This window comes from Vipera ursinii (genome assembly GCF_947247035.1).
Source record: "Vipera ursinii genome assembly, chromosome: 2".
Lineage (NCBI taxonomy): Eukaryota > Metazoa > Chordata > Lepidosauria > Squamata > Viperidae > Vipera > Vipera ursinii.
The window spans coordinates 176,615,647-176,641,812 of record NC_139513.1 but is presented as its reverse complement, the minus strand read 5'-3'; the positions used below and the strand labels follow the sequence as shown (position 1 = coordinate 176,641,812).

Sequence of the window (26,166 nt, the reverse complement as noted above, 5' to 3'; positions counted from 1 at the left end):
TGCATTTCACCTTCTTGTGGCTATCTGTGCCCTGTTCTGGCCTTTCCTTGTTACCACAGGATAAGATCCCCAATTTGATGTGATGCTGCTTTTGTGGGATTTGCTTGTGCTTGAATTGGATTTGGGGTAATGTGTGCCCTGCTGTTGCATGTTGTGTGGAGGGTTTTGCTTCTCCTCCCCTCCCCTAACCTTCCTGGTACCTTTTCAGGGTCTTGTACCATGTGGCCAGAAATTCTAGGACTAGTGATCCTGAGGTATCTGCGGGGCACAGACTGGGAAAAACTGCTCCATTTGCTTTCTGGCTTTTTAAAATGGATATTGCCTCCAAAAGTATTTGAAATGCCTCATTTATACTTGCAGCATTTATGGGTATTTTTCCTGAGGTGAACATTCCTTCTGCTATTTTTTACTTTGATAATAATCCCTTGAGGTTGAGTAGGCCAGGGGTGACACTTCAAGGCCATTTAATGAATTTCATAACTCTGCAGAAATTTAAGCCCCATTTCTTCAACTAGTACACCATGATGGCTTCAACTGAGTCAAACTGCACCAGCAGCTCTTTCCAGGAATCTGTTCCGTTTGTGTCATGTGATTGCTTAAGAATCCTTTGCCCGTCCAAGGAAAATTGAGATATAGGGCAGAGGTCCCCAACCTTTTGGGCACCAGGGACCGGTTACGTGGAGAGAGGTTTTTCCGTGGACCAGAGGGGGCATGGTTCTGTGTGCTGCCTGCATCCCGCGGATGGGGTTTTGCTTGTTTGTGCAGCCTGGTTGCTGGCATGCTGTGGCCTGGTACCAGTCCGTGGACTGGGGGTTGGGGACCCCTGATATAGGGGATTCTTCTCTGCTTTTTTGAGCTTGTTGGGGATATAGCCACTGATGTTTACAAGCTCTCCTGATTTTTCTAGGAGATTTAATTCTTGAAGAACATGGAATTGGTCAATGAGAGACTAAGAAAGGAGCTGGAGGAAGAGTTGAAACTTGGTACTGAACAGTTGTGCAGCCATGCATGGTACCATGGTTGCCTGCCACGGAAGGTAAGGAAGCAAAAATCTGTTACTTGATTAGCTAGTTGTCATACAGTCAGTGAAAAACAGTATAAATAAAAATGTAATTACAGAAGCAAAGGGCAAATTGAGACAAATCAACCGTTTTAAAAGAAGAGGCCAAATTATCAGTTATGCAGGATGGAAAGAAAAAGGAAAATTAAGGGTTTATATAAATATCCTTTTATACTGTGGTTCCTAGAAGCTAACATTTATTGCATTTGTTTCAATTCTGTTCTTAGAAATATCACTATTATTCCCATGGAGATCTCCATAAATTCGTTTCTGCCTTTTCTTTTGTTAGTTTAGTCATAAATAATTTCATCACTTTTTTAGTTCATTTAACTTTGCTGAAGGCTTTTTACTTAGCCATTTTTACCCATTTCCAGAACAAATATTTCTTTCTGTGAACATTGCTCTGTATTTTTCTTTGTAAAAGTAACCTTAATTGTTCCTTCCTTTGTTTGATTACTTCTTTTTCTCTTTATGTATGTTATATAATATCTTTTTGTCAGCTTTGTTTTTTACAACACTTCATCATTCCACCAAGCATCCTTGGTGGGAGTGGGGAGGACAAATTTCAGTAATATTTTCTTGATCTATGTCAGGGGTGTCAAACTCAATTTCATTGAGGGCCGCATCAGCATTGCGGTTGCCCTCAGGGGGCTGGGTGGGTATGGCCAGGGTGGGCGTGGCCTACTGGGTGGGCGTGGCTAGAGTGCTTATGGCCTACTGGGTGGGCATGGCCAACTCTACATCGTTCGCATCAAGGGTGCCTATGGAGGCCTGGGCAGGAGTGGGACAGATCTGAGGGTCTCTGGCAGAAGGAGGGTCTCTGGGCCAGGGCCAAGGCAGTGGGGGCCGTTCCCTCACTGTTTCCAGGATGGCTTCGCGGGCCGCATGAAACCATTTCGCGGGCCGGATCCGGCCCCCGGGCCTTGTGTTTGACATGTCTGATCTATGTAGTCTTGTAAATTGTAGAATTCTACTAGGAGCACTAATTTGGAGAAAGTAATAGTACTTGTAGTGCCTTTGCCACACTATGAAGAACTGCCTTTAGTAAGATTGACATAATAATCTTTGCCTGTTATCTGACTTTGGGCAAATGGGGCTTTTAATAGGGAACAACCATTGTTAGCTTTCCTGTCCTTTATAGGAAGTGAAGTTTTCAGAATAAAGGCATTTGACTGCTGGTAATTAAAGGGAGAAAAAGGAATGTTTCAAAGAGAGGTCTAGCTTGAAATTTCTCTTAAGAAAAAGTTTCCAGGTAGAATTATTTTAAAGAAGGAATGAAGATTAGGCAGTTGTGATAGATATAGTTTGTTTCCATGGCTACTAACCGAATCAAATCTTTACTATAGTCATATAGTTTAGTTTTATCAACTGTATTAGTTAATATTTAACCATAAAGAATTACATGCATCTTTTTCTATATGGAGGGGAAGAGCAGAAACACTTGAAGGAAAACAGAATTTGGATGGAGGATGGATGGATAGGGTAAAAGAGGAAGGGCAGGATCAATTTGATTAGGAGGTATTTTTTTCACAGTTCCTAGTAAAGGGGAAAACAATTGGAGTCTGCTCGGGAACAGTATTTTTGCTAAGGGAAACGTTATTTTTTTCTTAAGTGCATACAGTTTGTTCTCTCAATCATTAGAGATCAAAAACTATATTTTCTTGCATGTTAACTTCATTTGGGACAGGTCCTTGTGTAACATAAGATAATAGAGCCTCCATATTCAGAATGTTCTGTCATAGTGCCAAACAAGAAAGCAAAACATAAGATTTCCTGGTTTATCCAGGGACGATAGACCCAATCATTAAAGCAGCTGTCGGCTTCTACCCATGAAAAAGTTACTTCTGCACCAGGAAGTCTCTCTTGCTTATTTCCCTTGGCATCTGACATAGAAAACGGAGACTAGGAGTGGAAGATGGCCAAGGGAGAGGACTGGAGGCATGAGGTGGGGATGACAGACGTCACATTGCTATAACATCGTCAGCAAAATATATATTTCATCAACAGAATATAATCTTTTAAAAAACTTTTTATTCATTTTTCTAATTTTAGATCTAAATATTTAAAAAGCAATGTGGTAGCTGAGTTAATCAATAATTCAATAACATACAAGTATCTTTAGTGCAAGTCTCAAACTACCACATTAAATATTTCCTCTTTTCCCCTTAGTATTTACTGTCTCATGTTTAAACTAATACAAATCTTGTCCATCATTAAAAGCTTAAAGAGCAATAAAGCCCCAGGCGAGGATTTTTTACCAGCAGAATTATTTAAGAAATTTCCCAACTGGTGGGGCCCTGTATTAGCAGGTCTTTTTACACACATAAATAACACCTGACATATACCAGATGGGTGGAAGATGGCAATAGTTGTCCCCATATATAAAAAGGAATAAAAAGGATCCTAGTAATTATATGCCCATCAGCCTGATTGACATTGTAGCAAAAATATATGCTAGGTATCTTTTGAACAGAATTGAAATCTGGGTAGAGGAAAACAACATCCTCACAGAAGAACAAGCAGGTTTTAGAAAAAACAGATCTACTATTGATAACTGCTTTGTTTTGAACCATCTAATTGCCAAATATGCCTATAAGAGGAAACCCCTGTTTGCTGCTTTCATAGACCTTACAGCAGCATTTGATATGGTAAATAGAGACATACTATGGAGTAAATTGACATCTCTTAAAATAGAACCCAGACTCCTGGCTCTGATTAAAGCCCTTTACACAAGTACCTGTTTGAGGGTGCGGTATGGGGTTAATGGGGCCCTGACTAACAGGATTCACACAAATAAAGGGATAAGGCAAGGGTGTATCCTGGCCCCATTATTATTTAATTTATACATCAATGACTTGCCAGGGTTAATGAAAGATACCATGGTACACATGCCAATGATCCTAAATACTTACTGTAACAGCTTGCAAGTAGGATTATGTAGGCTATTAAGAAGATTCATCTCTTATTGCCAGGATAACTCCCTAATCATTAGCAAATCTAAACTGAAAATAATGGTGTTTGGAAGAAACCATCAGAGACATCAGTGGCAATTAGATGGTGGACCAATTGAGCAGGTTAATACCTTTATATATTTGGGAGTAACTTTTTCCAAGACTGGATCTTGGGCCTGCCATCATCAACAGAGTACATTTAGAGCAAAAGCCCGTTTGAATTTATTGCTCAAACTAAAGAACCATAGTTACCCAGGGTCCCTAGCTCCATTACTCAAGGTTTATAAGGCTAAGGTTACCACAATGCTCTTGTATGGAGCAGAGTTTTAGGGTCTTTACTCAACCACAGTCCTAGAACAAACACAGTCCCAGCATTAACAATAACTATCGTCCTGTCTCCAACCTTCGCTTTTTGGCGAAGGTTGTTGAGAGTGTGGTAGCGCATCAGCTTCCTCTGTTCCTGGAGGAAACTGATGATCTCGACCCGTACCAATCGGGTTTCAGACCTGGGCATAGCACAGAGACGGCATTGGTCGCACTGGTGAATGATCTCTGGCGGGCTCGGGACAGGGGTTGTTCCTCTATCCTAGTCCTCTCAGCAGCTTTTGATACCATCAACCATGGTAATCTACTGCGGCGTCTCAGGGGGCTGGGAGTGGGAGGCACCATTTTACAGTGGTTCTCCTCCTACCTCCTGGGCCGCTCGCAGTCGGTGTTGACGGGAGGACAGAGGTCCACCCCGAGATCTCTCGTTTGTGAAGTCCCTCAGGGGTCGGTCCTCTCTCCCCTCCTGTTCAACATTTACATGAAGCCGCTGGGTGAGCTCATTCGTGGTTTCGGGGTGGGGTATCACCAGTACGCTGATGATACCCAACTTTTTCTTTCCACCCCGACCCAACCCAGTGATGCCCTCACTGTGATGTCCCGTTGCCTGGAGGCGGTCCGGGTTTGGATGGGGAGAAACAGGCTTCGTCTCAATCCTGACAAGACTGAGTGGCTGTTCATACCGGCATCTCGGGCTGACCAGCCTTCTCCATCATTAACAATAGGGGATGAGGTATTACCCCCCGTTGATAGGGCTCGCAACTTGGGAGTCCTCCTGGATTCACGGCTCAGTTTGGAAGATCATATAGGAGCCGTGACCAGGGGAACTTTTGCCCAGATTCGCCTGGTCCCTATCTGGACCGAGATACTCTACGTACAGTCACTCATGACCTCCCGGTTAGACTACTGCAATGCCCTCTACATGGGGCTGCCCTTGAGGACCACCCGAAGGCTTCAACTGGTGCAGAATTCAGCCGCGCGAGTTTTGATGGGAGCTTCCTGATACTCCTGTGTAACACCTCTTCTCTGTGAGCTGCATTGGCTTCCGGTTGCCCTCCGGGTGAGATTCAAGGTGCTGGTAATGACCTATAAAGCCCTAAATGGCTTGGGTCTGGACTACTTAGGCTACTGCTAAGCTTGTAAGCCGCCCTGAGTCTTTGGAGAAGGGCGGGATATAAATGTAATAAAAATAAATAAAATAAATAAATAAAATATCTAAGGGAACACCTGCTGCCGGCATCATTTTCCCATCGTCCTGTGCGCCCCCACAGGGAGGGCCTTCTCAGGGTACCGCCGGTTAATGAATGCCGGCGGGTTATTCCCAGGGGAAGGGCGTTCTCTGTGGGTGTGCCTGCCCTATGGAACCAACTACCCACCAAACTTAGGACTGCCCCCGACCTTTGCTCATTTTGCCGGGACCTGAAAACTTGGCTCTTTGATCTGTTTGGTCCAGACTGTGGGGTTGTTAATTTAACTGGGTTTTAGATTTACTCTTGGGGCTTGAATTTAATTTAATTGTTTTATTTGTTTTTAATTTTTTGTATTCATGGTTTTAACTGCCCTGTAAACCGCCCTGAGTCCTACGGGAATAGAGCGGTATACAAATCCAATAAAATAAATAAATAAATAAATAAATAAAATAAAATAAATTTGAGATGTATTTTGGGTGTAGATCCAAGAACATCTGCTGCAGCAGTTAGAGCTGAATTGGGAATTCATACAATTCAGGCATTATCTAAAATTAGAGCTTATAACTTCTGGTGCAAAGTTAATGAAACGGAGACTGATAGACTCCCCAAATTATGCCTATTAGAGCAAATAAAACTACAATCACAAATCTCCTGGATCACCAAACTAACATAGTTTGTAAGAAGCTGTGGCCTTCCTGTCTCTTGTGTAACAGGAGAACAATCTAAAAAAAGAGTTGCCCAAAGAATTAAGGATATAGAAGCACAAACTGATATAGGTATCCTTAGTAAGGTGGGTAACTTGAAATGGCTGAGTAAATACAAATGTACTTTTCAAGTGGACAGTTATTTGAAGTTACATCTCCCAAAACATCTTAGGGAGATATTTACGAGAGCGAGATTCGAACAGCTTGACACAATGGTCAGATATGGGAGATTTCATGCTATACCGTACAATGAGCATCTCTGCATTTGCGGAGCGGCAGAGGTAGAGGACCTGGCTCACATCCTATTTCACTGTTGTCTGTATAAGAGGGTGAGAGACAGGTATCTTGGTCTATATACCAAACGAATGACCCATTGGGATCCCCACATCAAAATAACTTACCTTATGTCCGGTCAGAACTTGAAAATAACATTTAACGTAGCACAGTACTTAAACAAAATGATCCGGTTAAGATCTGCATATGTGGGACTGATTGGGGTAGATTGCCAGGGCGACTCCGAAATATAATGTTATCATATTTTATCTATATCTTAAATTATTGTATATTATTACAATTTCATTTTAGATTGTATTTTATTACTATTTCATCTTAAATTGTATTTTATTTTAATTCCATTTTAAATTGTATTTTATCAAATTCCATTTTAAATTGTATTTTATCAAATTCCATTTTAAATTGTATTTTATCAAATTCCATTTTGGATTGCTTTTATCAAGTTTTGGTGACGGTTTTGTTGCTGGAACTTTGCACTTTGATATGGCCCAAGGGCTAATCAATAAAGTTGTTGTTGTTAATACAAACCTTATTATATCAATTAAATAAAAATAGCTTTCTTACATTTATCAATAATTTTTAGTTTATACATATCCTGGTTATTTTAACATTCAATCTTTATAGACAATCAATGTCCTAATTAGTTTTTCCCAATTTTTAGTTTCCTATTAATATTTAAATTTAACATTTAATATTTATAATTTCCAAGTTTTAAGTAACCAAAGTTCCCTTTATCACAATTCATCACAAAATCTAATGTTCAGGATACACATCATCTATTTGAAAATATTCTATTTCTCACCATCTTACATCGACTAATTAATAATACAGTATAACATTCTTATTTTCTATTAATTTCTAAATATCTTAAATTTAGTAACCAAAATTTCTCTTATTTCAACATTAAATACTTCCTATTTTTCTTAATGTCTACTATCTCATATTTAAGCTTATAGTTTTTATTATAACAGCTAAGTAGAACTGTATTTATTACATTTATCAATAAATTTTAGCTTATATATATCTTAATTACTTTTACATTCAACCTTTATAAGCAAATCAATATTCAAATTTATATACTTCCAAATTTTAAATAACCAAACTTTTCTTTATTTCAGCTCATAACAAAATCTAGTATTCAGAGTACACATCTTGTCTATTTGAATCTGTTCTATTTTAATTCTCACTCATAAGTCAGAATCCCAATTTTCTTCAGTCTTATTCTAGCTTTCTTTCTTTGCCAGCTCGCCTTCCATGTCTGTGCTTTTAGATCATCAAATAGATCTCCTTGTGTTATTATATATATTATTTGAAGTAGAAAAGGCTATCTGATCACCATTTTTTTGGAATGACTAACAAATGGTCTCTCTATTTTTCCATCTCGGCGTAGTTGTCCTGAAATGTTTATCTTCCCTTCAGTCTGTTGTTCCATCAGAGTATAATCTATATCAAGACTATCCTCCTCATTGAAGACTAGTCTCAACACCACTAGGCTTAATTATAAGATTTTTCCATCATAATTCCATAACAACATCCTCCTGAATGAAATCAGGGGGAAACAGGAATTTCCTGGATTTTGGAACCTGAAAAACAATGATTCTAGATAAAACAATTGTGAAGAGCCGCTATTATATGAAGAACAGCCCTTAGGTTCTGAACATACCTGGCTTAGAAAAAGAGTTAGGTTTCCCTGGAAGCCAAGAACAGGAATGATGTGCTGACCAACACAGTTCAGGTCATCCAAACATAGAGGAGAAAAGATTATTTTTCCAGACTAGTTTTTTAAAATTCCTGTAGAAGCCTAGTATTGCTGGGATTCACAACAACAACAACAATATTAATGAAGAAGCAAAAGTGTTCTGGGACTTTAGAATTCAAGCAGACAAGCACCTTCCACATAATATCCCAGATTTAACCATCATAGAGACAAAAATCTTTCGTAGTGGTTGTTGCAGTACTTGGAGACAGAAGAATAGAAGAGAAAGAATGGAGAAAATCATAACATACAAATACCTGCAAATAGAGGTAGATTGACTGTGGCAGGAAAAAAGCAAAGATAGTACCAATACTACTTGGGAAGTATTCAGTAGATGGGCAAAATGTCAGATCCAGTCTAAACATCTGGTTGACTATCAGCCATAATAGCACCAAACCTATTAAAGATTCCTTATATCCGCTTGGCTCAATGAATCTGAGGATTTCTCAAATTCAGAGTAGGGCACGGTTCGTCCCCTTTTACTTGTACAGAAGAAAGTATCTTCATTAAACCAGCTGTTCCTATTATAGTAACAGAAGTTGCTCCTGATCTGGAAGGGAGAATACCCATTAGAAGTTCTGTGATGGGTCAGGTAATGCTCACTGATTCTCTGTATCTGCTTCAGGTCCTGTCTGAACCATTACTGCTTCGGACAGGAAGGTGGTGCAGAGAGTGGTGAGAATGGCAGAAAAGATCATTGGTAGTTCACTTCCAGGACATAGCATATAAGCGATGCTTGAGCAGGCTCTGCAGGCTTGTCAAAGATTGCACACATCCTCTTCACGACCTGTTTTCCTTGTTACCTTCTGGGAGGAGGCTTCATGGTATCCGAAGCAGAATATCCAGATTCAGTCACAGGTTTTTTCCATATAGCATGCACACACACACACACACACACACACACACACACACACACACACACACACACACACGTACACGTATACATATACTGTACATACATACATACATACAGACAGACAGATAGATATAATGTGTATATGTGTGTTATGTATTTGTATAGGTTGATATATACTTTAAGGGATGCGGTGGCTCAGTGGGTTAGGACGCTGAGTTTGTCGATCAGAAGGTCGGCAGTTTGGCGGGTCGAATCCCGAGTGCCGCGTAGCAGAGTGAGCGCCTGTTACTCGTCCCAGCTTCTGCCAACCTAGCAGTTCGAAAGCACGTAAAAATGCAAGTAGAAAAATAGGGACCACTACGGTGGGAAGGTAACAGCGTTCTGTGCGCCTTTGGCGTCTAGTCATGCCGACCACATGACCACGGAGACATCCTCGGACAAGTGCTGGCTCTTCGGCTTTGAAACGGAGATGAGCACCGGCCCCTGGAGTCGGAAACGACTAGCACGCATGTGCGGGGGAACCTTTACCTTTACCTTACCTTTATATATACTTTCTTTTGAGAGCAGGCAACAGAATTTCATTTTTAATATGGACCAGTGTGCTCCTAGTGAACAATGACAACAAAAGTTATCTTATTTATCTTATCTCACTGGTTCTCAGTAACCTTCAACTCTTTGTCTTGTTCTTGTATTTAATCATCTTCAGATTGTTCTAATACTGTGTTTTGTTGGACCTCTCCTTAAACAAAGACAGACCTTCTATGTGTACCTCTCTCTCTCTCTCTCTCTCACTCTCAGGAGGCAGAATCCATGTTGCAGAATGATGGGGAGTTCTTGATCCGCGATTCACGCTCTAGCCGGGGTGATTATGTCTTGTCATGCCTCTGGGAAGGACAGGCCCTGCACTTCAAGATAATTCGTGTGGTACTCCGTCCCCGAAAGGGCTATTCTCGCACCCTTTTCCAGTTTGAACAGGAGCAGTTTGACAATGTCCCTGCCCTGGTGCGCTTTTATGTGGGCAACCGGAAGATCATCTCAGATATTTCAGGAGCTGTGGTGTCTCGACCAGTTAACAGGACTGTACCACTTCGCTGTCTGGAGGAGCGTTTCAGTGACACTGGCCAGCCTCCTGGTCCATCAAAGGAGGAAGAAGAACCTCTTCGACGGTTCAGCTTTCGTTCTGCCATTGCTGGAGAACAAATAGCAGATGGAAACTTGTTCCGGTGAGGAACTTTGCTCCATGGTGAAACTGTTGGAGGGGCTGGTGGTGAAACTTGGCAGTGTGGCAGAGAAGATGATATGGTAGTCCTAAATTGTGCTTTTAAATAGAGCTACTTAGAAATGAGGCACACTTTTAAGTAATTATGGCCAATTCACTGGGTCTTGCTCAGATTTATAGTGCAGGACCTTTATCACAGTCTAAGTCTCAAAATGTGGAAAGCCTTACCAGTGAAAGAATGTTTGGTGGTGTGATTATGGAAGTCCCCAAAGTCAGTTAGCTTTTCTGCAAATGTTTGAGAAATAGGGTTTGTGGGGGAGAATGGATCACTTAGTTCTGTATCTTGGTTTTTCCCTCTCAGAACAAAAGATCGAAGTGGAAGTGACCCCAGTAGCCTAGATCAGCTGGGCCAGAGACCTTCATTGCATGGTGCCCAATCAGACAGCAACTTATTGACAGGTGGGTATATGGAAGACAGACTCCATATGGGCAGGTTGGAATAAAGTACCTTCAGTCTACGAATAGCGACAGGAATATGGTTCCTCTACTGCTTTATCTGCAATACAACATAACACGACACAATACAGGTTAATATATTTTCCCCGAGTCCCCTAAATGGAAGCAGCCATTTTTCAGCTTTTCAGGATTATGCAACTCATCCTGTATTTTCCTGATATCAGTTAAATCATGCAGGAAAGCAGTGGAGTGGAAGCAATACAGTGTCTAAGAGTCAAAGAAAAGGTACAGAAGTTGGCATGGCTAGAACTGCTCTGTAGGATGGGGAAGGTAAAACATAGGATGTGATTTCTTTCTCCTGAAAATATTTAATTGCCATTTAATGAAAAACATGCTTCTAGTTATAGTCAAAACTTGGAAGACTCAGTAGTTTGACGTAAAAGCGTGAAAAAAAATAATAAAACATGTTGTGACATCACAGTGCAATCCTGTTATTTCATGCATGCATCCTGACATCAGACACAAGTACATAATTTACAGCAGACATGTCAAACACAAGGCCCGGGGGCCAGATCCGGCCCACGAAGTGGTTTCATGTGGCCCGCGAAGCCATCGTGGAAACAGTGAGGGAACGGCCCCCACTGCCTTGGCCCTGGCCCAGAGACCCTCCTTCTGCCAGAGACCCTCAGATCTGTCCCGCTCCTGCCCAGGTCCCCATAGGCACCCTTGATGCGAACGTTGTAGAGCTGGCCACGCCCACCCAGTAGGCCATACGCACTCTAGCCACGCCCACCCAGTAGGCCATACGCCCACCCTGGCCATACCCACCCGGCCCCTTGATGGCAATCGCAATGCTGATGCGGCCCTCAATGAAATTGAGTTTGACACCCCTGATTTACAGGGTTTGCATTGTGAAGTCATAATCCACTTTTTGTCAGTTGCCCCCCTCCAACACCCTTTAGAGTGATGTATATTTTATAAGAAAGCGTTTAATGTCTCATGATGCTTACATGTGATGGCTACATTGTGATGACATGCCAAAATGTGCTATATTTTCCAGCTGAGGCAGTTTATAGACCATAGATTTTGCATTTGTTGACAAACTTAACAGGAAACCAGAAATAATAGCTTGATGGTTTGTATGATATCAGAGCCCACGGAAGATTGTCAGGATAGCCTTGTATACCATGTGGTTTCCTTGGATGAGAGCTGGTCTTTAAGGCTCTGATGGGATCCATGGCCTCTACCACTGGGTAGCTTTTGTTGGTGACATTGAAGGGCAGCAGCTGCTGCCTGTAGTTATTAGTCAGTTTTGACAATGGCTGCCTGTCTATGTTGCCAATGGCCAAGAGTCCCATTGAACAAATCTTGATGATATTGGGGCCTACATTGCAATAACATCATCGTGAATATGTGCCTTTGCTTGTTAGGGAATGATGATTTAAACTTGGAGTAATCAAATATTTTACAAGTGTTTTCTTTATTAGGAGTGCATCTAATTTCATTAATCAGTGTGGTTAATCAATTGATCCTTATTTTTTTTTTTAAATTTTTTTTTATTAAATTTATTATTTAAAAACATTGGACACAGTACCAGCGAGCTGACAAACCTTTTTGTCTACAATGTTTAAATATATATATATACATGTATATATGTACATCAAAAATACACTTAAATACACTTAGATTACAAATCGGTGAAATACCACAATATTTAAAACAGTGAGCTAGTCTGTAAAACCTAATAGAGACCTTTCTTTTTATCCATCCAAAGATACAATTTGTTCCAAATTCTATAATAGTCTGATTGATCTTTATTCTTTAATTCCAAAGTTAATTTGTCCATTTCAGCGCAATCCCAAATTTTCCTAATAACCTCTTTTTGTCCTGGGATCTCATTCTTTTTCCATTTTTGCGCAAATGATATTCTAGCTGCTGTGATAATATGGATCGTTAAGTATAGCACATCTTTAGGATATTTCTCTTTCGTGATTCCCAACAAGAAAAGTTCTGGACTAAACTCCAGATCTTGTTTCAATATTTCTTTCAGCCAAATCCAAATCATTCTCCAAAATTTTTGTGTTTTACTGCAAGACCACCATGTGTGGAAGTATGTGCCTATCTCTTCAGAACACTTCCAACATTTGGGAGATGCTGTTGTGTACATTTTTGCTAAGCGGGCTGGGGGAAGATGCCATCGGTAAAACATTTTAAATAAATTTTCTTTATACGATGAGGCCAGTGTTATCCTTTTATTCCTATCCCAAATTGTTTGCCAAGTATCTAGGTCGATGTTATGTCCTAAATTGTTAGCCCAGATCAACATGGGGTCTTTCACTTGCTCTTCAAACAGCTTATATCCCAAAAGTAATTTATAAAAATTCCTTATTTGTTTAGAGTCCGGTCCCAATAATATTTTGTCCAATGCTGTTTCAGAGGTATATATCCCCCATTCATTTTTATCCTTCCTAAATCTCGATTGGATTTGTAAGTAGGCCCACCAATCGAGTTTTATACCTTGTAATTCTAGTTCATTCCTAAGTTTCAATTCCCCCTCCTCATTCAGAATATCCTTGTATGAGATTATGTTACCCAAATCAAACAGATTTGGGTAAACTATCGCTTCAAGGGTGGATAGCCAGACCGGTATTTTGGTGTAATTGTGAGATCTAATTTTTTTCCAAGTATTGAATAGCGCTTGCCTGATCCGGTGTCTTTGAAAATGCGAGAAAAGACCTTGTTTCTCCGTCCATAGGAAAGCATGCCAGCCATATTGCAAATCGTGACCCTCTAAAGTTAATAGTCTTCTATTTCTCAAGATTACCCATTCTCTAATCCAGCTCAGGGCCGCGGCGTGGTAATATAATTCCCAGTCTGGCAATCCAAAACCCCCATTTTCCTTCGTGTCTTGTAAATATTTCAATTTAATTCTTGGTTTTTTCCCCTGCCAAATAAAATTTAGTGATAATTTATCCAAATTTCGAAAAAATTTAGAGTCGAGTTGAATTGGGATATTCTGAAACAAAAACAGGATTTTAGGCAGAATATTCATCTTAATGACAGCGATTCTTCCCAATAATGAGAGTTTTAGGTTTCCCCATCTTTCCAGGTCACCTTTTATTTGATTCACTACACTATCATAATTATCCTTTTTGAGTGAAGTGCATCTAGCCGTAATGTTAATCCCTAAATATTTTATTTTCTTGACTATTTCTATATCCGTGATTTCGGCCAGATTACCTTTTTGTTTATTGGTCATATTTTTAACAATCATCTTGGTCTTATTTCTATTTATTCGCAGTCCGGCAACCTCACCATATTTAGATAATTCTTCCAATAGCTTTGGTCCCGTCTGACATGGATCCTCCATAATAAAAACTAGATCGTCCGCGAAAGCTTGCAATTTAAAGGTTTCCTTTTTAATGGTTAATCCTTTTATCTTTGGGTCGTTTCTTATAGTTCTCGTTAATACTTCAAGAGTCAATATAAACAGCAACGGTGATAAGGGGCAGCCTTGCCGTGTTCCCTTTTGAATTTGAAACTTGCTAGATGCTTCCCCATTAATAATTATTTTTGCTTCCTGATTGTCATAAATTGCCCTAATTATATTTATAAACTTTTCTCCCATATTCATAAAGCTAAGCTGTTGGCACAAAAAAGACCATTTAACATTGTCAAATGCCTTTTGGGCGTCTAAGAAAAGTAATGCCATCTGTTGTTCGCTATGTAATTCATAGTACTCCAATGTATCTAATATTATTCTAATGTTGTGCTTAGTGTGTCTCTTAGCGAGAAAACCATTTTGATCTGCGTGTATGAAATCATTCAGAAATCGTTTCAATCGTTCCGCTATAATTGATGTAAATATCTTGTAGTCCGAGTTAAGAAGTGATATGGGTCTGTAATTTTGGATTAATGTATGGTCTGTGTTATCTTTCGGAATAAGGGTTATGTTTGCCTCTAGCCAAGATTTAGGCGTCCTTGCGCCTTCTAATACTGCGTTAAATACCTCCACTAGGGGTTGAGCTAGGATATTTTGTAATTCTTTATAAATCTCTGATGGAAGACCGTCGGGTCCCGATGCTTTATTATTCTTTTGTGCATTAATAGCTTTTATCACCTCAGATAGTCGAATTTCCTCGTTTAACATATTTCTGGTATCTTCTGTGACCTTAGGTAGTTTGGCTCTTTGAAAATATTCCTCCATTTTCTCCACACTTGCCTGGCTATCTTCTTTGTATAAACGTTCATAAAATTCCTGGGCTATAATTTTTTTTTTTCCTCCTGGTGGAATATTCTCCCTTCCTCATCTCGTAGTTCGTGAATCCAGTTTTTCCCCTTTTGTTTTCCCAATTTGTATGCGAGCCACCGGCCCGGTTTATTTGCATTTTCAAAAAAATTTTGTTTCGTGTTTCTCAATTGTTGTGCCAATTTCTCTTTGTCTAGAATGTTAAGTTTGTGTTTAATCAGATCCATAGATTGCTTGATATTCTCTTTTTGTGGATCTTGTTGGAGTGTAACTTCTAAGCTCTTATATTCCTCTTCTAATCTTTCCCGTTGTTGTCTTTTCCCCTTATTTTTATATACCATATATGCCCTCGCTACCCCTCTCATCATTGCCTTAGCTGTATCCCAATTGTTTTGTACTGAGGTGTCTATAGCTTTATTTTCCTTAAAGAAAAAACTTAGTTCTCTCTCCATCTTAGATTTGAGTTCGTCTTCTTTTAAAATTGCTCTTTGAAGCGTCCATCTGGGTATTTTTTTGGAACCTTTCCAGATAAGTTTAATAGGATTGTGATCTGCCCAAGTACCTGTCGCTATATGTACCTCGTCTATTTCTGAACTAATTTCTTTCGTCATCCATACCATGTCTATTCTAGACCATGAGTTATGTCGGTTGGAGTAATATGTATATTGTCTAGCCTTACGATTTCTTTCCCTCCAGACATCTTGGATATTTAGTTCCTCAGCCAAGTTAAGAAAAGATCTCGGTAGAGTTCTTCTCTTCTTTTTCCTAAGCGTCTTTCCCATATAATCCAAATTTATATCTAGGATAGCATTAAAATCTCCTATTAAACAAATCTCCTCATAATCAATGCTACATATCTTATTGTGAAGTGTTTTGAAAAATTGTTCTTGGTTATGGTTTGGGGCATATATCTCTACCATCATGACCTTCCTGTGATTTATTATAACCTCGACTATCAGTATTCTACCCTCTTTATCGTTATAAATTTGTTTTGCAGTCAATTTTGGGTTTACATATAGTGCCACTCCTCTCTTTTTCTTGTGTCGGTCTAAGGAAACGAATAGGTTCCCTATTCTTGGTTGTACTAACAAATATTTTTGTTGTTCCTTTATATGGACTTCTTGTATTGCCACGATATCCAATTGTTGGTGAATAAGCCTATTAAAAAATTTCCGCCTTTTCACTGGCGAATTCAATCCATTAATATTCACAGACATAATACTACACTCACCTCCCTTCATCTTACTTATTTCTGGTTTTTGTGGATCTCGTGATTCGGGGCTCTCTCTCTTCCTTGTCTCTAGTTCCATGTTTCTCTGTTAACTCACCGGATTTGTTCCTTCTATCCTCTGTAGCTAAGATCTTCCCATCCATTGCCACATGTATTGTATCTCTTTCTCTTACCTCCCTTCCATCTTGATCTTCTAAATCTACTTCCTCTTGGCTATGGAAGTGGCGTTTGTAAAAATCTTCTGCCTTCTCTATCGTGTCCAGTCTATGCCTTCTATCCTGCCACGTAACAAGAATACCCTCTGGAGTTAGCCATCTAAAGTTTACATTTTCTCTTATTAGTTTGGATGTTAAGAATTGATAGCCGCGTCTCAAATCCCTCATCCTTTTAGGTATCTGTTTAAGGATGGTGATTGGTTGGCCCCGAAATTCTAATGGTTCCTCTCTAGATCTATGCAGAAGCTCATCCCGAATTGATTTTTTAACTAACCTTACATGTACTTCTTTTGGGAGGTTGTGCCTTCTCGCATAATTAGTTTGGACCCTGTATGTTTCATCAATTTCCGCCAGCATTTCCTCCTTCCCTACACCGAGTGCCTTTGCCATCAGTTCTGCCATCATGACCAACAGATCTTCCCCTCTTTTTTCTTGAACGTTCTGGAAGCGTAGATAATGAGCAGCCTTTTCTGCTTCCAGAAAAATGACTGTTGTTTCTAATTCCTTATTAGCCTGAAGGAGTGTTTCATTTAAATCATCTACTCTCTTTTCCTCTTTTTCCATTCTAGCTTCCATATCTTGAAGTCTTTGTTCATTTTTGACTAATTGCTGTTGAATCCCTTCAAATTTATCATCTATCGCTTGGATTTTCCCCTTTAATTCACCAGTGTCGTTTCTTATTTGGCCTATTTCTCTCTTCATCTCCTCGTGGTTTTTGGCCATTGCCTCGTGTAGGTTTTGCAAAAGGGCATGTAAATCTTTAAAGGAATTCGAGTTAGATCTTTCCCTTTGCAGCATATCCTCTATAGATTTCTGATTGGAGGGACTTGAGGCCATCCCCTGTCCCTGTGCTGCTGCCTTTTTGCCAGCGCTAGGCTTAGTTGCTCCCGAGATACTTGTCATGTTTCCCCAATTATAACAGCGTTTTATCAATGTATAATACCCTGAGTCTTATATAAACCTTTTAACTCTATGACAAAAGATATATAAAACAGTTACCACCAGATACTTATTACCAACTAAGCAATTTATATAATAGAATTCTATAGTATGAATATAATCAAAGTCACGTTCTTCTTCTTTTTCCCCCCCCCCCCCCGTTTCCGGCGCAGAAATTGGCACCTTTTCCGTCTTCCTCTGCTGTCAAAGACCAGTAGGTGTCCCACTAAACAAACCTCCAGTTACTAAATTGCTATATCAAATGGCCGCCCGTGACAAGTAGAGTAGAATTTCAAAAGTTTCAAAAGTTCACAAATTCAAAATTTACCAGGATAGACCAGACTAGACCAAGCTGATCGCTTTCCACGCCCGACAATCCAGAGTTCAGTCTCTAAGGCTCCAAAGCTCAGACTTTGACCTGTTGTAGCTTTTCTCCAGCTAGAATACAGTCATATAGTCTTCGGCTTTCTTTCCCTTGCTGTTTTTGCCAAACGCCTCCCTCAAGACTTCTATCGCCGCTTATTCCCTCTCCGTGAGGCTCCCACTTCGAACCAGTACCTCTTTCACAAGCGCTTCCTATTTAATATTCGGATACACTCTCCGTCAGCTCCGCTCTACCGTTGTCCCGCTGCTTACGTGCTAGCTCCGTCCCTCTGTCAGATCTTCATGTCGGCCATTACTGGCCTCCTTCTCCCCGGTTCGCTCGCATCAGACTTTCTCCGGATCTTCAACACGAACTGCCGCTCATGAAGGTTCTCCGGGCTGCCTGCAACTTCGGATGTCCCTACAGGACCTCCTGAAGCTCCGAAAAGCCCCCGCGAACACTGGGTGAGAGGTTGTGCGAGGAGAGAGCTCCGTTCACACAGCCGCCCGCTCTGACAGTTGGCTCCGCCCCCCAATTGATCCTTATTTTTAAATGAAAATCTGCACCATCTTCATTTAGTTGATGAGATTGACTACACATACATTTTAAAGATTAGCGGGTACATCTGAAATGTTCCATATATTATATCTGGCACCATAACATGATAACATCTTGCTTTAACAATGAAATTCCCAGCATTTGATTTAATAGAAATTCAATATAATAAAGATATTCAGACAGAAGTACACTTGAGGCAGGGAATATTTGTGTGCCAATCGAAAGGAATTATCTAACTGTAATCCGTCTGCACCCAAAACCATTCTTCTGTCCACAGGAAACCCAGAAACATCACCTGGAGACCAGGACCGAACCCAGCCCCCTCCTCTGTCTCCTGCCTTTCGCACAGGCAGTGACCCTGTCTTACGGCCAAGTGCCTCAGCACCTCATCTGCTGGAAGGTTTGGGACTGAGTGGTTCAGAAGGACGGCTTCATTCCAAAGCTCCCCCAAAGCCTCTGAGGGTCCCTTCCATGCTGATGAGTGACTACTGTGAACTGATTCCTAAGGTTCCTCAGGGGCCCCGAAGCCACGTGGAGCGCTTGCGGACTGAAGAGAGATGGCGTGGCCGGGCTCACATTACAGAGACTGCCTTTGGGTTCCTGGATTCTGTTCAGGCTCCTTTTCCTTCTCCCCAGTCAGAGGAGATGGAAGTGGAACCAGGGTTTGAGCGCCCGCTGCTAGAGACTACTTCCTCCTTCCAGCTTCAGCACTTTAACTCGTTGCTTTTGACCCCTAACAACAAGCCCCTGGACTCCGGCACACTCAAGCACCTCAAGGACATTTTTGCTACCCATGATTGCCACACAACAGCCCTTCATATTTTAAAAATGGATTGTCAGGTGAGGGCCACAGGAGACAATTTTTTATATAATATTATTTTAGTGACCCTCAGTTGCCTCCTTTATGGTGGGTTACATTAATTCATATTTAACAGATGATTGGTTTTGTACAAGTGTATTTTGACCTAAGCCAGGACTTGAACTGTGGTCTCAGCCGTCTGATCTGCTTGATTGTTATGGGAGAGATTCCTTTTCTCATGTTAGAAAGCTAACTCTAAGGCATTTGGGTTGGGAATTCTGAGCATGAGATAGTGTCTGATGCAACCTGGTCCTTTTGTTAAGTGAATTTAGACTTATTACCATCTCCTAGTTTTATGAATGCTCATGGGCTGATGCAGAATAGTCATGGGGCTCCTTTTCCATTGTTCAGGAGTTGTTTTGTGGTTCATATAAGCCAAGATATAAACTGTGCTTTGCTATGAAAGATTGATATCACTCCCATTCCAGAACTTGCTTATTTCCCACATTGAATTGGGATTCTAAAAGCATCTTTGAGCTTTCCTCATCCTGGTTGGCAAAACCTTAATAAATGAAAGAGATGGTAAGTTGCAGGCCTGAATGACCAGAAATCTATTCTATGAGCAGCAATAATAGAATTGGAAGGGAACCTGGAGGGCTTTTAGTGCAACCCCCTGCTCTAAATAATAATAGTGATGTCAATGCAAGCGATCCTCAGAGCTAAGATGAGATACACTTTTTTTTAAAATTGAGCAGACAGTTTTTAATCTATAGTTTCACTCTAGTCTCTTTAGTATCCTTATTTAGTTGTAATTTGTGTTTAGTTCTTCCAGATTCAGCTAGAAAAGTAAATCTAATTTAAAACAGGGAACCTTGCAGGAAAAGATTTGAAAAGAAATCATCAGAGTATATTTAGTTGAAATTTAATGGAGATAATGATGAGAACAGTACCGTGTAGGAGCATAGTAAGCATAGAAAACAAATTCCTTTTCTGTTTAAAAAAGTAGCTTTTACTGTGTAGCCTTTCTCCATTTTTGAGCATTAAAATAAGAATTGAGTTACAGACCTTTCCAGCTTGGAATAGTTAAATAAAAGTAATTTTCTCAAATATTTCCTCCTCCCCTGCTGCCTGGTTTTGGCACGTTGAAAACAATATGACGGGGATTTGGGGATTTCTATCTCAGCTGACCCCCTGAGCCCTTTGGCTCTCTAGCTAAAATGACCTGCTGTCGTAGAAAGTGTAATTGATTTAGCCCAGAAGAAAAATTCCCCTCACGGGTGAAATGGAGATGATGGAAGAAACAACTGTTGGCTTAAATGCTAACATCTTGTGAAATACGCTATATCTCTTCTACAGGCGTTGAGGATCACTGGTGTATCTAAAGAGCAGCAGCGGGCCATGGGGGTGAGCTCGGGTCTGGAGCTTATTACCCTGCCTCAAGGGCATCAGTTTCGGAAGGACATGCTGGAAAGGTACTGACTAAAGTTCTGTGGTGTCTGGCAGGCGCCAGAGAAGAAGTTGTGAAATGGTGTGTACGTATCTGTGTGTGTTCTCCAGAACTTGCTTGCTTGTCTCTTGAGGATGTATTGTAGGTGCCAATTCACTAAGGATAAATATGTAATTGCAATCTCAACTTATGGAGAGGTGCAATGGCTCAGTGGCTTGAAAGATGCTGGAGAAGGTTTGTGGCTCTGGCGGTTCAAGTCTTACCACCAGGTGATGGAATGATATCCTCTCACTTGCCTCAGCTCCTGCCAACCGAGCTATTTGAAAAGCATGTAAACACAAGTTGATAAATAGGTACCAGTTTGATGGTAACAGCGCTCCATGTTTCACCGCACATTCTGTGCTATGATATGATGTCACGCTGGCCACATGCCTGTGGAAGCAGCTTCAGACAGTGCTGGCTCAATAGCCTAAAGGTGTAGAGATGAGCACTGCCCCCTAAAGTTGGCTACAACTACCGGAATAAAACCCCTCAACTTATGATCAAAATTGAGACCCGAATTTTATTGCTAAATCAGGTGGTTCTTAAATGAGTCATGCCCGATTTTACGACCTTTTTGGTAGGCTGTTAAGTGAATCACTGCAGTTGTTATGTGAATTATAGGATTGTTAAGTGAATTCCGCTTCCTCCATTGACTTTGCTTGTTAGAAGCTGGCTGGGAAGGTTGGAAATGGTGATCACATGACCCCAGGATCAAGCAACTGTAAATATATACCAATTGCCTAGCACCCGAATTTTGATCGTGTGACTGGAGATGTTGCAATAGTTATAAATCCAAGTACCAGTTGTAAGTTACTTTTATCAGGGCATTGTAATTTTGAACGGTCACTAAACAAATGATTGTAAGTTGAGCACTACCTGTAATTTTATTATTGCTTACTTTAATTGTTTTGGTTTTATTTTAATTAACTTACTGTCACTGTTTTTAATTTTTGTATTACAAAAGATTAGAGCCTAGTTACAAACACATTGTGAGTCTTCTGAAGATTTAATGGTTGAGAAATCAGTTTTCTATTTAGTGATAGAAAATTAAAAAAATAAAAATAAATTAAAAATGAATGACTTTCTGGGAGAGCAGAGAATAATTTCCTGAAGACAAAGGTCCATTCATTCTCAGGAGGCCACTTCATAGTTGACTGCTGACTGTGCTTTGGTGGCCCTTCTCCCCCTCTGGCCACATTCCCTGCATAGTACGTAGATCAGCCTGAAGCTGGCAAATAAAAACCTCTTTTAGACATGAGCAAAATGAGGGAGATGCAAATGACTCAGCTATCCCCTTCAGCCACTCCCTAGCTTGCAGGTGCCCAGTAGGGGATCATTCTTAGTATTAACCTTGTGAAATCTAAAGCTTCCTCCTTCCATTATATATTCAAGATGGACAGTGATTAATATTTATATGTTAATTATATTTAAGGGTGTAGGTCTATACGTATGTTTTAATGTGTGTTATGTATGTGTATAACAGCAAGCAACTAAATTTCATAATTAATGTGTGCCATTGTACCCACAGTAAAAAATGACAAGGTTGGTCATTTGGTCTGTCTGTCTCATTCTGAAAGTGAAGGCTAGCTAGTCCTTCCAAGGCCCAATTTGAAAACGTAATTGCTGGAATTAGGAGTGCTTGATAAACATCTTTTCCCAATCAAATCCATTTAACACTGTATACAAAGAAAGACCCAACTAGTGCATTATTCTGGGGCAGAAGACAGTCCTCCAGTTCAGATGGATCTTGCATGTCAGCTTGATGTGAAAAAACTGGTCTGGGCCACCTCCTGGCTTCTGGTCTGCCAGTAAAAGAGCAAGTAGGAATCCTGTTATTGTTTTTGAGCGAGACACTTCCCAGATGGCAGTGAATGTATTTGAGAGCTGCTGCAGCACCAACACCACCATTTCTTGTGTTTTCTTTTTCCATCCTCAGGCACCATCTTATAGCTCTGGGCATTGCTGTGGACATCCTGGGCTGTACTGGATCAGTGGCTGAACGGGCTGCCACCCTGCACAAGGTCATCCAGCTAGCTGTGGAGCTGTGGAGGCCAGTTGGGGACCTCTTTGCCCTTTCTGCCGTGATGAAAGCTCTTCAGCTACCACAGGTGAGGGGGTGGCAGTGGGCTTGTGGGAGGAAAGCCAAAGCCTAGGCTAGCCTTGTGTTCTTGCACAAAGAAGATAAAAAAGTGTAGTTTGAGTTTAGATACTTGATCAGAAGTAGCTCACCTAACAAAGCTAGCTCTGGTTTCAGTCCACATGTTGCTGTTAGAACGGATGGAATGCATTTAATCTACCACTCTGAAGTGTAAATATTTATATCTCTTTCTTCATTAAGCACTTGGCCAAGCCAGTCATTCCATTCTGAACCCCAAAGGCTGTGCAGGCAGCTCTATTTATACTTCTCTCCCGTTTTTGAATCTGCAGATCACCCGGCTGGAGCAAACATGGAAGCATCTGCGCCAGAGCCACACCGCAAGCGCCATCGTCTTTGAGAAGGAGCTCAAGCCTCTCTTGGGGAATCTGAACAGGGCTGAAGGTAGGGCCTTGCAATCATTCTGGCCAAGTCCAGTCATTACAACTATAACTTCTGGTGCATTGCTCTATTTTCATGTGCAGCTCGGGAGTCAGCAACCTTTTCAAGCACCATCTTGTGCACCATGGCCACAATTTTATTTAGGGCTGAGATTTAGGAAGTCAGTTTAGATTTCAACTGCTCCATGGTATATCACCATGCAGACATAATCTTCGGAGCTTCCATGTAGTATTGGAAACACTCATTTAGACTGTTAAACTTTTTTATGAGCAACTTAATGAATATATTAAATATTCACTGAAACTTTTAAAATAGTTGTACCCCTTTTTGCATTCATTTGAAGTGGCATGCATCCATTCCCATTCTAGAAAATTTAAAACAAAAAATAATATGAGCAGAGCTGGAATTAAGGGTGTGGTGTTTTTTCTTCTTGGACTCTTGAGTCCTGCTTTGGGACTTTCTGTCTTTTAGAGGAGATATTTATTACATCATTCAAAGTTTGATCTTTTTTAATGTTGCAGTCACTCTTATAAAAGGCCTCCAACAGAAATGTAAGTTTATTGCCTCAGAGATAGCTCCAAACTGCAACTTAGGGAGGGTTTATTTTATTTTATTATTAATTTATGTGCCGCCTACTTTGTTTAGAGGCAACTCTGGGCAGTTTGAGTTCTTGTTGTGAATTTGCCACAAAAATGGGAAGTCAGGATAGTTCTAGTGTATCTAGACAGTCATATACACTTGTTCCAGAGTGGGCAGATTGTTGTTTTAAGGTAAATAATTGTGCTGGTTTTTATATGCTCCTATTACTGAAATTCCTTGTTATCGGGGTGCAGAGTGAAAGATTTGGAAGAGACTGTAGAGTCCAAGCAATCCTCAGAGTAGAATTTACTAGATATCTCTCATAGATAATTATCTAGACCTCTAGAGTGAAGGAGAACTTACCACTTCATGTGACAGTTTGTTCTTCTGGCTGACAGCTGGCAGTCAGGACGTTCCTCCTGATGTCTAGCCTGAATGTCCGTCCTTGCTGTTTAAATGTAACTGCCGTTTGATTAGGATGCCCTCATGCAATGGACCAGCATTTGAAAGGCTGCCCATCATGAACTGATGTATATGAATGCACTCCTCTGAGCAGGATTGTTTTCCAAACTTTTTGACTCCAATCTAGTTAAGTACCATAGCAAAAAGTTGGTGAATTCTGTTGCAGTCAGACTTCTCTATAGGGATTAGCATCTTAATAAATAGAGGGACAACCTTTGGAAAATGTCCAAGCCACCCAGGGTCTCCTTTGGTAAGATGGGCGGCTATGTAAATTTGATTATTAACTAATCAATAATAAAAAATATGCCTTAAACTGAATTAAATCAGTTTCTCAGCTTACAGGTTTCCCCCTAAAATCTTGATAAGTCTTAAACTGAATTAAATCAGTTTCTCAGCTTACAGGTTTTCCCCTAAAATCTTGATAGTCTTCATTTAGTGACCACAATTGGGACTGACAACTTAGTGTTAACCAAAATGGTTGTTAAGTGAAACAAAAACTGTGTTTGATTTTACTTCAGCCTTCCTTTGCTTTACAGACTGCAAAGGTCATGGGGAAAATAAGAGGAGGAAGGTGTGTCAGTTACATTCGGTGCCTGGAGTTATTTGTAAAAACAATAACTGTGGGATACATTACTGCTGTAATTGGGAACAGCTGTTAAATAAGGACTACCTGTAATTCCATCTGTGATCTAAAAGGCTGTTCTCTGTGGCCTACAGGGAATTCTGTCTTCTCCCCAAAGGAGGTAGCAATTCCTCATATCCTGCCTCTTCTCAGTCTTATGGAAGGAGAGCAACTGTGGGATGACAATGAGGAGACGTGTGATGTCCTCCTGCGGACGCTAGAAGCAGCTCGCTTTGTTGCCACCAACACTGGCGCTTATCGCATCAGGGCTGAGGCCAAACTTCAAGGTAGGGATGCTCTTGGCAGTGACAGCTGGGCCTTCTCTGTGTACCTTGGTTAGCTCAGTTCAGATTGGCTAGTGAGCCATGGAATACGTGTGGAAGAATGGCAGCAGCCTAGAAGAAAGCCGTCACCGCACTGGAATACCCAGGCTCTAGGGCCTAAGGCCATTGTCAGCTGCAGTAGCTCACTGAGTGAGTTTGGGCCATCCTCTCAGCCCAGTCTATCTTGCAAGGTTGTTGTGGGGAGAAAACCAAGAGGACCCTTATGCATTCTGCCTTGAGCTGCTAAATAAGTCAGGATAAGTTTCTAACCAATGAAAAATCCACCCATCTGAACTTTGCAGCTATTTTGGTGATGGAAATATGACTCAGCAATGGTTTATTAACAGCTAGTCTTAGTTACCCTGTGCAGTACACCAGCTCTAAAAGGAGCAGCAATTTTTGGTAAGCACGACTTGTAGCAGCTGGACTTCCGCTCTTGCTTTGAGTGGCTCAAAATGTGTTTTAATTCTATCCTGATCCTACCACACTAGGTAGGGTTGGTGATTAGCCAGTGGATGGGTGCCTCAAGGAAAGTTTTGCCCCTTATACACTCCAAAGAACTTTGGCTGGGAACGCTGTGGATGATATCCAGTGGGATTGCCTTAGGCACTCTCTCTCTCTTTGTACTTTCCCAGCTGTGCTGCCGAAGTTGCAAATTCCACTACAGTCTTAAGAAAGTAAAATGCTTGGCATGCCGTATCTGTTAATGATTTATCAGAAATGTGCAGCAGTCAGATCCAAAGTGGGCATTCTTATTGTACCAGCTGGCTGCTCCTTAAAGGAGCCACGCCTTTTCCTGGTTTGGAGGATAGTGGCGTGGCTGAGGAAAATACCCAATTGGGTTCAGGTGGTGACACAGTTACATCGTCACCACCTCCTTAACTTGGACATGTTTTCTTGAGCCTGAACAGCTGCAGTACAAATGCCACAGACAGGTGTGGCAACGGTGCTCACTCCAGAAGGGAAGCACCTTTGCTTAGATCATATCTG

At 40.8% G+C, this 26,166-nt stretch overlaps 1 protein-coding gene across 2 annotated transcripts in view; it reads left to right on the top strand.

The window, feature by feature from the left end:
- The window catches only part of SH2D3A (SH2 domain containing 3A), a 34,343-nt gene that overhangs the window by 6,962 nt on the left and 1,215 nt on the right, over positions 1-26,166 (top strand). Inside the window, exons 2-9 of one of the 2 annotated variants that reach the window (XM_083357141.1) lie at positions 911-1,036; positions 9,934-10,358; positions 10,716-10,813; positions 18,644-19,206; positions 20,522-20,637; positions 22,591-22,762; positions 23,082-23,193; positions 24,949-25,140. In XM_083357141.1, coding sequence (XP_083213267.1) covers positions 929-1,036; positions 9,934-10,358; positions 10,716-10,813; positions 18,644-19,206; positions 20,522-20,637; positions 22,591-22,762; positions 23,082-23,193; positions 24,949-25,140 — 1,786 coding nt within the window. In that variant the 5' untranslated portion in view covers positions 911-928. Of the gene's footprint in view, positions 1-907; positions 1,037-9,933; positions 10,359-10,715; positions 10,814-18,643; positions 19,207-20,521; positions 20,638-22,590; positions 22,763-23,081; positions 23,194-24,948; positions 25,141-26,166 lie in introns of both variants that reach the window. The other variant, XM_083357140.1, reaches the window with a different exon arrangement.